Genomic DNA, 17,260 nt, shown 5'->3' with positions numbered 1-17,260 from the left:
TTGACAGAAGGTTGAAATTTTGGCAGTTACCGTGGTTTATATGAAAATATTTCCAAACTGATAAAAGCTACAACCATGGGTTGTATTTTTCTGTATTTTACATGAAATTGCGCACATTTTCATATATAAAACTTTATGTAACGGCTAATATAGAACAGTGCAAAAATTACGACAAAATGACGAAAGAATTTATGAAATTTTCGGCCGAGTTACGCCCGTATGCGTAAGAAAAAGTTTTTTCAAAAATTCACCATAAATCGAAATAATGTGCTAGAGACTTCCAATTTGTTGCAAAATGAAGGTACATGATTGAATATTACTAGAATGTAAGAGTTTTAGCTTACAATTGCGTTTTTCGACCATTTTGGTCGAGTCAAAGTTGACCGAAGGTTGAAATTTTTTGTAGCCGACGTACGGTACGTCCACTCGGCACCCAACAGACAATTTTAGTCGACGTATGATACGTCCAATAGGCGTTTAAGGGTTAATTGTCCTCTCCCTGCTTCTGAACGGTTGATCATAATCCTTTGTAAAACCTCTTAAATATTTAATCCTGTTTTGGCAGTTCTACTAATTCTTCAATTGTGTTGGAGTTCAGGTACATATGTTTTCTTTATAATCCCCATCTGTCATTTATATGAGCTTTCTTTGTAAACTTACTTTTATATTTCTTCAGTCTGCTAAGTAAAGGACCTAGCGTCGAAAGGCATCGCAGCACTCCAGTGTTTCCGTTTCCTTCGTGGATTATATATATATATAAAATATACATACACACTTACAAACTGCATATGTATATGATATAAATTTTGTTGTGGAGGCCTGCCTCCCTAAAAAAGTTATGTAATGCTCTATACTACATATCACCTACAGTTTTAAATAAACTGACCAGTTAAAAAATAATAAATCTATTCTTAAATGCTGATATTTTACACTTTCCAAAATCTCATCAACTCTATCAACAAAGTCAATGGTAAGAATGACAACTTTTGTTAAATTAAAATATACTATATGACACCTTCAGTTTTCTATCAACTTATCATTACTTACCACAAGTATTTACTTCAAAATACTGTACGCACTAAATTGAATGCTACGAAGAAATGGAAAACCTTTCCAGGTCATCCAGAATTACAGGTCCATACTTTCCAGTTCGATAACCTTTGAGAAACATAGATGCACTTGCCAGAGTATTCGGCAACTTCAACATCCCCTGATGAGTTCGGCTCTTTCTATACCAATTATGCCTGCAATACAAAGAAACCTGTCATTTTACTTTCAGAGTGAATGTATAGGAGATCTCCCAGTTTGTTAATCCTAATATATCACTCAGTGTCAAGAGAAAAGACATTAGTGAGACAATCCATGAAACACAGTGGCATAAAAATACTTGGATAAAAGGGGAAAGATGACTAGGAAAATTGTTATTATTATTATAATTATAATTACTAAAATAGTTTAACCAGACCATTGAGCTGATTAATGGGTCTCATAGGGCTGGCAGGAAGGATTACCATGAAATGCAGTACTAGGTCTAAGCCATAGGCAAAGCACTGGGACTAAATGATGAATGAATAATGAAATTTTAAAAATAAATAAGCAAAAAGGCATATGCTTCCACCCTCTTACACATGCACACACTAAATACATTTATTCAAGTTTCCATCTGCACAATAAAAAAATGGAACTCAGTAATGATAAAAATCTGAATAACTAGAGATTTTTAAAATTCTGATATTTTTTATTAGTTGCCCCATACGCTTTTGTATTTTCATAAATTACTTTTTATACTTTATCAATTAATTTACATTCCATCATGAAAATCAAAATTGGGTCAATTGAAAATGCTGCATTATAATTAAAACAGTTTAACCAGACCACTGAGCTGACTATCAGGTCTCATAGGGCTGGCCCGAAGGATTTGCATGAAATGCCAAATAGGTCATTCGGTATGAAGATGAATGAATGAACATGAAATTAAAAACTGCACAAAGGCACACGCTCTCATACTGGAAAATACTTACACACTAAGTAAATTTATGCTCATGTTTCCATTTATAATCACTAAAATGGTATGTTAAAATTCGGAATAAGTTAAGTAAAATTTTAAAATTTAGTTGTTTTAAAATTCATTAGATGCCCTAAGAGTTTTCGTATTTTTATTATTTACTTATTTTTACATTTTATCAATTAAATCACAGCTCCTAATAAACATTAAAACTGGTATTACTAAAAATGTAGAAGATTCTGACAAAATTTCCTTTAATGATCTGCTTCCAAAATTTGATAATCTCTGCAGGTTATATTTTGGGCATTCACACAATACATGCTTGACTGTTGTCAACACTTTGCACTCTGGGCATTTGGGAGGGCGGCCTCGTGGAGTGTTCATTAAGTGTCCATGTGTCAAATGACTATGGCCTACTCGAAGATGAGTCAGAGTTACAGGGTACTTGAGTGTGTGTCTCTCTGATATGATGAACTCCATTTTCCAACACCAGATTTTATCTCTTTTAATTTATTATTTTCAGCTTCCTCATTCCATACATTTTGCCATTTACTGACAATGAATGTTGTACATATCTTACTATACAGTCACTAATTGGGATGTTTACATTTGCTCTTGTCATCTGGTCCATTTCTTTAGCTGCTTATCCCTACTCAAACATATTTCTATATTTTTTTCATTATTATACAATTTACGGAGTGAAAACTTAATTTGTTGTAAAATTTTTTTTTTTTTGGATTGTAACTTCGAATGGCTTCTATAGCACTTCTGGAGTCACTATAACTCACAGAATCATTAAATGAGACTTCTTTAATTATTTTTATTGCTGATGCTATTGCACATAACTCAGCTGTAAATACTGAGGCATTTTCTAGTACAGAGAACTGATTGTTGTCTATGTTGTTCTAGGGTATATGAACAAAGTTTTGATAAATAAATGTTTCTTTATTCTTTAAAAATTTAGCTTTTATTTCTAAAGCATTTGTTTCTTCTTCAGATTTACTTTTCTGTGCTCCATTGTTTCTATTTGTAACAGTAGGAACATTCCCTTAATAAGGAATTTCCACTTAATCTAGTTAGGCTATTGCCTGTTCTATGTTTATGTCACCTGTAAGGGTATAGGCTTCATAAGACCTTAGCAATGTTATTGGCCCTAGAATACTGTTTGTATGTACAGGCTATATAAAATTAGCAACTTGCTAACCAGTAAACACAGTTAGACTACTATTTTTGTCTACCATATAAAATAGTAACTCGATAATATACAATCTTATGGCCAGGTTATTTCACAAGGGTATGGTTACATAAAACACAATTGCCTTAAGTGTGTAGCCTTGAGGTTAGGCTACCATGTCATCTAGCACAGGTTACTATTTTCATCTAGTTCTAGATTACCGTCAAGGAAAATGATTGTCCAATTAATGGGAAGCTACTGCCTAGTCCTGGATTATTTTAGATCATACTCAAGTATAGAGCCTATATAGAGGGAAGATTTTAGTTTCCTATTTATCGAATTCTAGGATCCTTGGTGTAAGCTAGGCTGCTGCCTTAAATTGGGTTACTACCTAATCCAGGTTATTTAAATCACCTTTGGGATATGTAATCCTAGGATATAGGCTACGGACAACATCTACTATATTTACATAATTCACACCGAATTTGTTAGCTACCATGTCATGTAGGCTACAGCGCAGGCTATTGAGGACATCGTTATCTGAAAGGATTACGAAATTAACATCCAAATGTGGAACATTTCTTTAGTTACACTTTTAAATTGAATGATCAAAAATTCAAATTTTTGGGGCTTTCGCAAACAACAGATCATGAGAGAGTACCGACCATGTGCTCTGAAAACAAAGTCTGGTTTCCGGATTCCGTACACAAAAGACATTTGTTCCACAGTTTAAACTAACAATTTTTAACTGGAGCTTAAAAATAAGCTCTTAACTTTCGAGTTTGGACGTTTCCATAATTCTTTCCTCAGAGTAGCTTGGTGAAAACAGTAAGGAGTACTGAAACGCGGAGCGTGCAGCTTGCACTAGCAGAGGGTAATGGAGCTGGTCTTTTGCCTACCCTGGTCGTAAACAAGATGGCAGGCGCACATGCGCAATAGTCACTTCTTGCATTTTCTGACGTAGGAAAAACTGGGTTCAGCTTCACTGAAGATAAGGAAAAATGTCCTCTGATCTTTGAGTCCATTATACTCTATCACGTGTCATAGTGTTTTCATTATGACACAAAACCCGGCTAAAAGACCAGGCAAGAAAAATATTTCTTTGATACTAGTCTACTCACCATGGAGCACTAGCACACCATGGGGGTTAACTCCTTGAGGACTCAACAGCGACTACCAAAAATAGGTTTTTCCTACGTCCAAGCCTGTTTTTTGTTTCAATATTGGCTCTTGTCACCGAAGAATACGTATGTTTCTTAGATGGAGCTTGAATTCCTCTCACTTTCAACTCTAGTTTAGCTTCTTTTACAGACATTCCAGTTCTTTCTTGTAATATTTTTAACTCTGTATTGTATATACTGTATAGTACATAGAGTACATTCTTTGGATCTTGCATGATGGTCTTGCCCACAGTTTAAACACTTCCTTTGTGTGGCATGTTCTTCAGATTCACAATACGTGCACACAGGTTCATTTTGACTATTTTTTCATGTCCATATTTACTACAATTTTTCCACCGTAGCAGTTTTTGGAAGTATGGTCTTACTTCTCTGGTTTGGCCTAAAATTTTTATTTTCTGAGGTAGATCTTGACCTTCAAATTTTATTTCTGCAATTTTTAATATTTGTTTAAAAAATATTCATCTGTTTACTTGGCAAATCACATCGTTCACAATTCTGTACTTTTGGGTATCTCTTTTTAAGTGAGTCTAATATTATTTTCTTTTCAACTGGCTCATTATTATTCTCAGAAAGTAAAACGGTACCCTGAATACTGTTCATAGTATCACGTTTTTTTATTTCTATATTATGTTATCTATATTTTTTATTGTTAAATAATTTTCAGACTGACTTTTTTTTGTGGCTTCTATAAGCCATGTCTTTTCTTTTATCTGTCTAAACGACATCTCAGTCGTAGAGTGTCTGCTCAATAAATAATTTTCCAACTTGAGTGCTAATATTTTTTGGTCAGTTTCTAAGGTTAGAAACCTTGACCAACTTCCACTCCCAAAGAGGGTGTCGAAGTGAGTCAAGGTTGGGTCAAGACGATATTTACTTTTTTTACTTTTTTTGGTTTGCTCTGTACTGGAGTATATGTTTCCAGTGTAATTACATTACAATTTATTTTAGATTTTTCTAATCAAAGGATGTCAGAGGCAGTTTCTGCAGTTGTTTACTGTACCGAGTCAGTATCATCAAAGGGCCCAGGGGTACTTGAATCCTTAGAGCTATATTTATAAAGATTTATGTATAAAAAAAATAAATACATAAACCTGAAAACCTTAAAAAGATTTCAGCAGCCTTTCATGGAGTTTATTCTTCCACCAATAGCACAAGTGAGAACCGACTCACAAATGTCCGCCCCTTATCCTACCCCACAGGGATGGCATAACATGATTAGAATGGCCCAAGTGTAAGCCAAACCCGCTTGCTAGGACTGAAAGTATTACAAGAATACAATCATCCCCACCCTAATCATATTATGGGCAAACCGGATAGAATGCTGAGAGTCCTAACCCCAGAGCCAGACCCCTTTGGAATCCATGGCCCAGCCCTGCAGAATAATTCCACCCTTGAGATATCAATCTGATATCTCCCAAGTCCTAACATTATCGGGTAGTTGAAGATCTTACCACAGTTCTCACTATTTAGCTTTGGATATAAACCCAATCCCAGCTATGATATCTTTTCCTATTTATGTGCTAGCAAAAGCAGAAAATTCCACAAAATTAGTTAAAACGTTTAATACGAGACTCTTGGACTCAAACCCAGGAACAAATTCCTGGGGTTCAAGAGCCCCCTCACCACATCAAGGTGGTCCTACGTCGAGGGGGTCTTGGACTCAAACCAGGAACAAATTCCTGGGGTTCAAGAGCCCCCTCACCACATCAAGGTGGTCCTACATCGAGGGGATCTTGGACTCAAACCAGGAACAAATTCCTGAGGTTCAAGAGCCCCCCCTCACCACGTCAAGGTGGTCCCAATTTGAGGGGGATGACTTGACATAAAAATTTCCCCTCACTCGACCACGTTAGGTACCCTAGTTTTATGGGTGGAGCAGCATACCATCCAACTCCACCCCCATCAAGTTTAAAAGAGCAGTGAATTTCACAATCCAACACTATGCCAAGGTCGTCAATGAAAGAGGGAGAAGGGAAGGGGAAAATTTATAAGAGGAGGATGAGTAAAGGAGTTAGGTTTGGTTGAATCCACAGTAGAGAGAGTAGACGTAAAAGAGCTTACTGTACTCTCCCTGCAGCAGATCCCTAAGCTGCCCCCCCCCCCCCCTCGTCAAGGGTTTGGGGCTGGGGGGCAGCCTTCTCAAGCATGGAAAATCTACACAAAATTTCAAAATTTCCATGCAAGTATTCATATATGATGGATGGGTCTGATCCATAACAGCACAAACATAAAACATAAAAGAAAAAGAAGACCTCAAGTTTATTTATCAAAAGTTTGAATAACCATGTCGGGCACTGAGTTTAGAGAGAAGTCTGAACTCGACGGTAGCTGGAAGCAAAACTACCTATCAGTAGTTAACTGCCTGGTCAATAACTGTGAATGGCCATTTCCACCTTACACTAGAAGCAACCTCCTATGCAAAGAACGAGGGTTTGTATTTGTGTAGGAAAATCAAGGGTCATAATACTAATAGGCCAACTGCTACATATGAGGTAGTAATGTTCAAGAACAAACATTGTGTGTCCCCATCAAGATTATTAATAAACAAATGGTTCCCACAATTATTATTTCTACAATATCATGAATTGTTTTATTTTGTCACATGATGAAGACTACACAAAGTAAAAAGATTGAACTATACTAATTCTCATACCATTGCACAAGGACAAAAATTAGCAATACTTTATAACAGCCAGAGCACATTGTCAGTAATGTGCAAACTTCAGCAGCAAAAACTAACTGAGGAATAGAAAGCACTGTCACTCTCCCCATTACCCACCAGAGGGAAAGTCAACAAGAAACATTGTACTATCAGTGAGATACTTTCATACCAATACATTTTATAATTTAAACCTAAAGTAGAAAGCAATCATTGTACCAGTACTCTAAGAGAAAATTTTTTATGAAAAGTAAAAACTTAAATCACGCTTCATTCTTACCTTACAGCAGTTAAGATAAGGAGCTCCGTTATGTCATCAGTAGGATCTTCTAACCCAAGATAATCAACGTACTTATGGTTTCCTTTGTCATTCAAGCTGAAAGTGAAGTTCAAGTAAGTGTAACAGAAAACATAGTGTTTTTCTTCATACATTTTAAGAAGAGATAAATTCAAGTTGGTGTTGCCAACACAAGAGGTCATCTCCATTATGCCTAATGACAAGTGGTCCCTGTGCTCTGTCTTTCACAAATCTCTAGTCTACCTTCACATAGTTCTCATAGAAGCAGGTCTGGGACTTCCAAATCTTTTTGCTTCTACTGGAGCCTAGCTGATACGACCATGTACCATTCACCAAGGGGTTGTCCATAGGACATGTCCAAATCACCTCCATTTCTCCTTTACCATTACCACATTTACATAATTAAGGGGAACTCAGAAGCAAAACAAAACTATGCCCTCCTAAGCGTGTTTTTTTTAATAAATTTGTTTCTGCTTACTTTAATAACCTTTTAACGCCGAAGCCCTATTTACAAAAACGTCTCCCATATGCCGCGCGCTCGTGAGTTAGCGCCAAAGTTTAAAAAAAGTTTTTTCAAAAATCACAGCACGCTTAGTTTTTAAGATTAAGAGTTCATTTTTGCTCATTTTTTTTGTCATTGCCTGAAGTTTAGTATGCAACCATCAGAAATGAAAAAATATCATTATCATATATAAATATTGGAATATATGACAGAAAAAAAAAAAACTTGTATATAATTGTATACATATCGCGCTGTAAGCAAAACGGTTAAAGCTAATGACTTAATTTTTTTTAGTTGTATTGTACACTAAATTGCAATGATTTTGGTATATAACAAATTTTAAAACGATCAAAGCAACACAGAGAAAATATCACAAAATGATGCATGAATTCGTAACGAGCGGACGTAAAAAATTTTTTTTTTTCAAAAATTCACCATAAATTGAAATATTGTGCTAGAGACTTCCCGTTTGTTGAAAAATGAAGCTAATTGATTGAATATTACTAGACTGTAAGTGTTTTAGATTACAATTGCAGTTTTCGACCATTTCGGTCGAGTTAAAGTTGACCAAAAGTCGAATTTTTTCTATTTATCGTGATTTATATGAAAATATTTCAAAACTGATAAAAGCTACAACCATGAGTTATTTTTTGTTGTATTGTAAATGAAATTGCGCACATTTTCATATATAAAACTTTATGTATCGACTAATATAAAACGGTGCAAATATTACGACAACGAGACGAAAGAATTTCTGAGATGTTCGCCGAGTTACCGCATGAGACGTAAGCAAAATGTTTTTTAAAAATTCACCATAAATCGAAATATTGTGCTAGAGACTTCCAATTTATTGCAAAATGAAGGTAAACGATTGAATATTACTAGAATGTAAGAGTTTTAGCTTACAATTGCGTTTTTTACCATTTCGGTCGAGTTAAAGTTGACTGAAGGTTGAAATTTTGGCAGTTATCGTGATTTATGTGAAAATATTTCAAAACTGATAAAAGCTACAACCATGAGCTAATTTCTGTTGTATTCTACATGAAATTGCACACATTTTTATATATAAAAGTTTATGTAACGACTAATGTAAAACGATGCAAACATTACGACAACATGACGAAAGAATTTCTGAGATGTTCGGCCGAGTTACCGCTCGCAGACGTAAGGAAATTTTTTTTTCAGAAATTCACCATAAATCGAAATATTGTGCTAGAGACTTCCAGTTTGTTGCAAAATGAAGGTACATGATTGAATATTACTAGAATGTAAGAGTTTTAGCTTATAATTGCGTTTTTTTACCATTTCGGTCGAGTTAAAGTTGACTGAAGCTTGAAATTTTGGCAGTTATCGTGATTTATATGACAATATTTCAAAACTGACAAAAGCTACAACCATGAGTTATTTTCTGTTGTATTCTACATGAAATTGCGCACATTTCCATATATAAAACTTTATGTAACGACTAATATAAAACAGTGCAAACATTACGACAACGTGACGAAAGAATTTCTGGCACGGACGTAAGGAAAAAGTTTTTTTCAAAAATTCACCATAAATCGAAATACTGTATTGTGCTAGAGACTTCCAATTGGTTGCAAAATAAAGGTAAATGATTGAATATTACTAGAATGTAAGAGTTTTAGCTTACAATTGCGTTTTTTTACCATTTCGGTCGAGTCAAAGTTGACCGAAGGTTGAAATTTTGGCAGTTATCGTGATTTATATGAAAATATTTCAAAACTGATAAAAGCTACAACCATGAGTTATTTTCTGTTGTATTCTACATGAAATTGCGCACATTTTCATATATAAAACTTTATGTAACGGCTAATATAGAACAGTGCAAAAATTACGACAAAATGACGAAAGAATTTCTGAAATTTTCGGCCGAGTTACAGCATAATGGGCTTAAGAAAAAGTTTTTTCAAAAATTCACCACAAATCGAAATATTGTGCTAGAGACTTCCAATTTGTTGCAAAATGAAGGTACATGATTGAATATTACTAGAATCTAAGAGTTTTAGCTTACAATTGCGTTTTTCAACCATTTCGGTTGAGTCAAAGTTGACCGAAGGTTGAAATTTTTTGTAGTCGACGTTTGCTACGTCCAACAGGCGTTTAAGGGTTAAAAGAATCTGTTTATAAGATTTTTGGGAAAAGAACTAGCTTCCTCATACAAATAAGAAAGTTGCTACTTTTACAACTTGCAAAATGTTGTTAATATTCTTCAAAATATTTTTTTAATCACTAAAAATAAGTTTTAATCTCAGCCAAGTTAAATTTGGTACATGAGAGGTGCCTTTAAATAATTCACTACCAGAAGTCATAAAACGTGATACGTACCATAATTCTTTTTTTAAATTGTAAGCTGATTCACTCTTGAAGTTCATATGACAAACTTTACTGATAAATGTTCTGTTATTAACCACTTTTAAACTGGACTGGTCAAGGATGATGTCCTGGTTATGACCTTTGATAAGTGAATCTGCGATAACATAATAAAAGTCACCACTAACAAGTTTGTATTCTTATTTCTTTTATTTTTACAATTCACATTCACTGTTAACAATGAAGAATGTTTGTTGACTGCACTGACTCCATCAGTGTCCCTGCATAAAGGGAAAACAGTCAACTGGTTATCTTCAGTCTCAACAGCTGTAAACATTGTTCCAAGTCACTATCTGCTACACGGTTGCTGGGAAATTTCAATCAATTAAAAAGAGACTGACATAACTCCATGCTGATCAGAGTAATAAATTTTAAAAGTGGAATTCCAGTATTCACCAGAGCTGACCGTATATTTCTAGTTACTCTCTACATGAAAAAAATTGGGGGGTTTACATATTCCTCAACCCTTTTTCAGGCAAATAGCCCATGTTTGCAAAATCATGTGATTGCCAGACTGGGTGTTCTTGAATCAACCAACAGGGAAAGAATCACGTTAATTCACAGCTAATCACAGACAATGTCATCTTCAAACAATGAAGCTCCTGTGGGAGATGAAAGATAGCAGGTGTGTTGCAGCCTCAACAACAGTATGAAGTGCTATCAGTCAGTCTGACATTCTCGCCCTTATAATCTCCATAATGCAGGTAGGTTACTGAAAGTTGAGCACAGAGATCACAAATTATTATTGTTATTATTATTTCCCTGAAAAGAATGGAAGTTTGTATGCCACTGAGCTTATACTGAGCCTTCTCAACTTTGAGTATGAGTTTCTTTGTTTCAACAAGTACACCGAAGTTCATTAATTATATCCTGACAGTTCAGTAGTCCATGCTACCATTTACAAAAGAACGGCACCGCAGGTACATACATGGTGCAAAGCAGTGGGGAGATTTTGAATGAATGATCACAGTCAAGGAGTTCTACTGGCTGCAAACCTGGCTGAGCAATGGAGGCGCTGATTGACAAGTGCCATGGGTTCTGATTATTAGGAGCCCCATTCGAGATGGAGGTAGTTGTTGTGTTACCTCAGGGGCGCACCTTGTTGCTCTTCTGACAGTGGTAAGAAGGAGGACGGTCTCCTGGGCAACTTTAGGTGTGTTTCCACTGGAGAATTGGGCGGACCCTAGGAATGGATGCCAACATTCATACATTGCAAGAACACTACTTACTTGCCTATCCATAAGGATCACTATCTTCTACACGAAAGGATTGTATACCAACACTACATGAGAGAACATAGCAGCGCCCCCAATGCCAGCAGATTGTGAGGAACACAGAATCCTTGATGGCGACAATGGCTACCGCTGCCTCCCCTACAAGGAATCCCTTGCCATTCTTCGACAGAAACCCATACTTGATGTTATACAAGAGACCCTCCTCCTTCCAACACTGTCAGGAGAAAAATGAAGCACATAAAAGGTACAGCAACAGTTGGCCTCCTCCTTGAGCGGCATGGCCAGTAAGCAAAAGCCCCCACCTGGGCTCAGCAGCCAATAAGAGAGCTCACTGGTGGCCTTGACCGTCCAAATAAAAATTACTTCCCTTCTCTGTAAACCCATTATTATTATTATTACTACAGGCAGTCCTCGGTTATCGGCAGCATCGCTTATCGGCGATCCGGTTTTATGGCACTTGTCAAGTGACGATAACTGGATTTTCGACACCGATTCCCGATAACCAGTTATCGGCGTTGCTGATCACCGGTTATCGGTGCCGATAACCGATTATCGGCGCTGATAACCAGTAATCAGTGCTATTATCGCCAATTTTCGGTTACTGGCGATTTTCGGTTATCGTCGCGCTGTCAGGAACTGAACCCCGCCAATAACCAGGGACTGCCTGCATTATAATATCATTGTTATTATTATTTAAATTATTATTATTATTATTATTATTATTATTATTATTAAAGAAATAGCCCTTCTTTTAGATAAGTTCTAGCAAAAGATTGTTGTGGGCATTTTCTGTAGACTTCAACATTTCAAACAACTTGACATTTATATTCAAGATGGGTAGATCAACTCAGAAAGAAGGAAGTTATATAGTTCATATGTGAAGGAGTCCAGTGCTACATTTTTACTAGATTTGCATGAAATGCCAGGTCTAGGCCAGAGGCCTAGCACTGGGATCAAATAGGTCATTCGGTATGATGATGAATAAATGAAACTGAAATTAAAAGCTGCACAAAGGCATATCTCTCATACTGGAACACACTAACACCATAAATACATTTATACTCATGTTTCCATATATACTCACTGAAAAGGCATATTAAAATTCATAATAAGTTAAGCAACATTTTAAAATTTGGTTGTTTTAAAACTCATTAGACCCCTTACGGGATTTCATTATTTTATTATTATTATCATTAAGTTTAACCAGACCACTGAGCTGATTAACAGCTATCACACGGAGTCCCAGGTCTAAGTCATAAGCTAAGCACTGGGACTAAATGATGAACTTTATCAATTAATTTAAACTTCCTCGTGAATATTAAAATTGGGTCAATTGAAAATGTTGCAAACTCCGATAAAATTTCCCCAATCGATCCATTTCCAAAAGTTGATAACCGATGTTGGTTATATTTTGGACTTTCACATAACACATGTTTAACTGTTATTATCACTTTGCATTCTGAGCTTTCGGGAGCTGATTCATGTGGGCTGCTCATCAAGTGTCCAAGTGTCAAACAAGTATGGCCTATTTGGAGACGTGTCAGAATTACTTGCGCACGCCTCTCTTTGGTATGACGAACTCCATTTTTTAACTCTAGGTTTTATTTACTTCAACTGATTATTTTCAGGTTCTTCATTCAATATATTTTGCCATTTACTTACAATCATTGTTTTTATATATCTTACATAGTCACTAACAGGGATGTTTACATTAGTTCTTGTCATGTGGACCGCTTCTTTAACTGCTTTATCAGCCTGTGCATTTCCTTTAATCGCTACATGGGCAGGGCTCCAACATTTTTCTATAAAATTTAATCCAAATAAATTTTTGGTTGGATAATCATTTGTCTGAATTCTCAGAGCACTCTTCATTGTTACTAACTCTCTATGGAGAGACAGAGGTAGTTCACCACATTCAACTTGTAAAGATGATGTTGATGATTGCAAAGCTCCTGAACATATTCTAAGACCCTCAATATAAACTGGGTCTAACGTTTTCAGCATTGCGTCTGATGCTGAGCCATACATTTTGCTTCCATAATCAGTGACAGACAGCACTGTTACTTTATACAGTACAGTATGTCTATCAACTCCCCAAGTAGTGTTCGATAGTTTTTTAATTAGATTTAATGCTCTTTTACATTTTGATTTCATGTATGTTATGTGGGTTTTCCAGTTTAAGTGAGTATCAAATACTAATCCCAAAAATTTTGTTGTTTGGCCAATTGGTATGGAACGATTTCCCATTTTTAAATCAATTTCTTCACCTTTTTTTCCACTTCTTATTTTTAGAAAACATTACTCTTGACTCTTTTGTATCGAAAATTTGAAGCCTACAGATTAGGCCCATTCATCTATTTTTATTATACTGTAGTTTTATCAACGATTCACTCTGCATGTTTTATGCGAGATGCTGAATAATATATGGCAAAATCATTCATATACAAGTTACTTTTAATTCTGATAAGTAAGATTATTACTGATATCATTTATAGCTAAAGTAAACAGTGTGCCACTGAGGACGCTTCCTTGTGGAACACAATTTTCAAGTGGAAATGTAATTGACAATACATCATCAATTCTCACTTAAAAAGTGCAATTTGTCAGAAAATTTTGGATAAACCTAAGTAAATGTCCACGGATGCCGTTTTTATGTAACGTTTTTAATACTGCATATCTCCATGTAGTATCGTATGCCTTTTCAGTGTCATAAAAGACGGCTGTAGTAATTTGTTTTCATTCGAATCCTCTTCGTATGTGGTGTCCCAAGTTAGACAGAGAATCTAGTGTATTTCTGTTACATTGTGACCCAAATTGAGTGGGAGTCAAAATTTTACTTTCTCGAATGTGCCATGTTAGTCGAGCATTTACCATTTCCTCTAGTAATCTGCATAAACATCTTGTTAAAGAAACTGGTCTGTAATTGTTTACATTACTGGGATGTTTTCCAGGTTTGGGGATAGGTATAATTATAGCTTTATGCCATTCATCCGGAAATAAATTTTGAAGCCATAAGTGGTTATAAAACTCTAATAAGTATGTCTTTGCCAAAGGTGCTAAATGGCAGATCATTTGAAAAAAAATATTGTCACCTCCAGGGGCAGATTTATTGCTGTTCAACAGAGCAAATTCCAACTCTTCCATATTAATTTTTCTATTACAATACTGTATATATCTTCTATTGTTTCAAAAATTATTGTTATCAATTCTACACAATTTTTCTTTGTGCCGAAATGCTCATCTAAATTTTTTTCACTACTTACTTTTGCTACATTTTCTCCTATTACATTACTTATTCTTTTGGACCAAGTATTCTTTTCCCATCTTTTATTATAGCATGTACAGGTGGTTTAACATGGGTGCCATTTATTTTCCGGAATTTTTCCCGTATCTTTTGTATGGGAGTGTTATTAGAGAGATCTGATACATATTTCCTCTATGAAATGATTCTTCCTTGCATTACTTCTCTTTTAAATTTTGCAGATATTTTGTTGTATATAGGTTTTAATGAATCAATTTCTAATAATAATATAGTCATTTTTTGTAAAGTTCCTTCTAATATTGGTGATGCTTTATTAATTTTACTGAACTTTCTATTCAAATTATCTAATTGTCTTCCAATTTGGTGTTTTATTTTTATTAATTCTGTTAGTTTTTCAGACCTCCATGGGACTTTGCATTTTGTTGGATGAGATTTTGATTTTGGTATTGCTTTATCAGCAGCATTTCTGGATCGGGGTCCCGTGTCACCCGGTGAAATAGTCCATTCAGCACTTATTTCTAGGTAATTCCGTTGCTAGATACCAGAGAAAGCTAAATGAAATGCTGGAGTTACTACCCCCAGAGCGAGCTCCACTAGATGGAGTCGTGTATGGAAAAGGGTGAACTACAAAAACACGGAACCTTATCCTATAGAGATTCCCAATGTCAAAAGTCCCAACGAGAGAGGTGCCGATACAAGCCCATGCACTACTCGCGGACTGTATACAAGGCAACACTAGCCGCATTCCATTTTAGCACGTTTTTTGCTCACACGTAATTTCGTTGTGATCCTTATTTTGTGCTCTATTTTGGATTTTTATGGCATCCTCGCAAGGTTCTTCTTCAATTACTTGAGTACCAGTGTTTTGTTGTTTTTTAGGCGATTGAGGCTTCTTATTTTCCTTTAGTTTAATAATTAAAGGAATTTATAACGCCCGTCTCGATCTCCTCTCACGTCGTCTCTTGACCTCTCTTGGTCTTGGCTCGGCATATTTGTTTTGTGTTTTTTATTTGTATCCCTTTTTATTTGGGATGTTTTACCATTAATGATCCCTATCTTTAGTGGGTTTGATTAATTTTTGTTTGTTCTGTACCCATTTACTACGAGAAGTGCTGTTTAGCGTTTAGGCTACGAGCTACCCCCTCGGGCCCATTCGCTTTTTTCATGACTTCATTACGAGAGTGATTTTATTATGGTAGTGATGTTTAGCGTTTAGGCTACGAGCTACCCACTCGGGCCCATTCGCCTTTTATCATGGCTTCTTTACGGGAGTGATGTTTAGCGTTTAGGCTACGAGCTACCCCCTCGGGCCCATTCGCTTTTATCGTGGCTTCATTACGAGAAGTGTTGTTGAGCGTTTAGGCTACGAGCTTCCCCCTCGAGCCCATTCGCTTATTATCATGGCCTCATTATGCTTTATTTTTTGTCACTCACTTCTCTTAGCCTTTGGGGATCTTATTTTCATTGGTACTGTTACGGTTTTTACTTTGTTTTCATAATTTTGTTTATTTTGTGAATTTTGTGTTCCCTTCCTGATCAAGTGCTGTCTTGCTGTTTAGGCTACGTGGTTCCCCTCGGGCCTATTCGCTTCTTATTTTGGCTTTATTTTGCCTTGTTTTAGACTCACTTCTCTAAGTGTATGGGAACATGATTTTCATTGTTACATTTAATTTTTGACCTTGTGCTTGGATGCTTTTGAATTTTGGGATACTTTCATTTAACTGAGGTCGGTCATGTCCCTTCACGTCCATGTCGTGTTGGGCCTGCCTATCCTCCTACATGTACCTTACAGACAGTTTTTGTTTTATTATGATTTTTTTTTTTTGAGTTATTTGTTAGCCTTTTTACCCCTCTCCTAGGCTTCCTTCCTTTACATCGCCTCAGTTAGGTTAGCCTAGGGGTTGGCTGTAACACCTTTTCCCTTCGGGAAAAAATTGTTTAGGGCGGGACGATCTCGATCTGTACGTATGAGTTTCATGTCGGTGATCTCGTTCTGTACATGTGTGTTTTATGTCTGGTGCTTCCCTTTGTTTGGTTTTGACTTGGATATATTGCCTACGTCCACCCTCTCCCTGTTTCGGCTTTTCACTTAGGCTAATGTTCCTAATAAGTTAAGCTGGAATAGCGAGGGTTTACCTGCGTAGCCTATCCTAGTTCAATCCTTCTTTGGGTTGCTTACCAATGGTGACCGGGAGTGCTCTCCCCACTCCTGTTCACACTTCTTTTACCGACTATATATATGTTATTTTGTGGTTTCGAGAGTCCCCTTCTCTCCCTTTTATCCTTTGCTCTCTCTCTCCCCTTGGTTTGTTTTCAAGTTTGTTAACTTTCCAAGGCTTGAGAGCAATTATCCTTATTTTATGTTGTAGCCTAAATCCCCTCCCTCTGCATTGATTGATTGTCCTTCGGTGTCTGAGTTGGCACTCCACCTGGACCTGGAGGTGACCAGGAGTGCTCTCCCCACTCCTGTTCACACTCCTTTTATCTTTCATTGCTCTCCTGGCCGTAGAGGTTTTTGCCCTTCCTCTCTTTTTCTCTCGCTCTTGTCGTGCG

At 36.2% G+C, this 17,260-nt stretch overlaps 1 protein-coding gene across 1 annotated transcript in view; it reads right to left on the bottom strand.

The window, feature by feature from the left end:
• LOC136853964 (mitochondrial ribosome-associated GTPase 1) overlaps positions 1–17,260 on the bottom strand; it is a 194,012-nt gene that overhangs the window by 43,590 nt on the left and 133,162 nt on the right. The window contains exons 4-5 of the mRNA XM_067129862.1: positions 7,300–7,395; positions 1,048–1,244 (exon numbers count right to left, since the gene is read on the bottom strand). Of these exons, the coding sequence (XP_066985963.1) occupies positions 1,091–1,244; positions 7,300–7,395 (250 nt within the window). The 3' untranslated portion in view covers positions 1,048–1,090. The remainder of the gene's footprint in view (positions 1–1,047; positions 1,245–7,299; positions 7,396–17,260) is intronic.

The sequence above is a fragment of the Macrobrachium rosenbergii genome, chromosome 28 (genome assembly GCF_040412425.1).
Source record: "Macrobrachium rosenbergii isolate ZJJX-2024 chromosome 28, ASM4041242v1, whole genome shotgun sequence".
In the NCBI taxonomy this organism is placed as follows: Eukaryota; Metazoa; Arthropoda; class Malacostraca; order Decapoda; family Palaemonidae; genus Macrobrachium; species Macrobrachium rosenbergii.
Note: the sequence above shows the minus strand (reverse complement) of the source record. Positions and strands in the feature narration are given on the sequence as shown.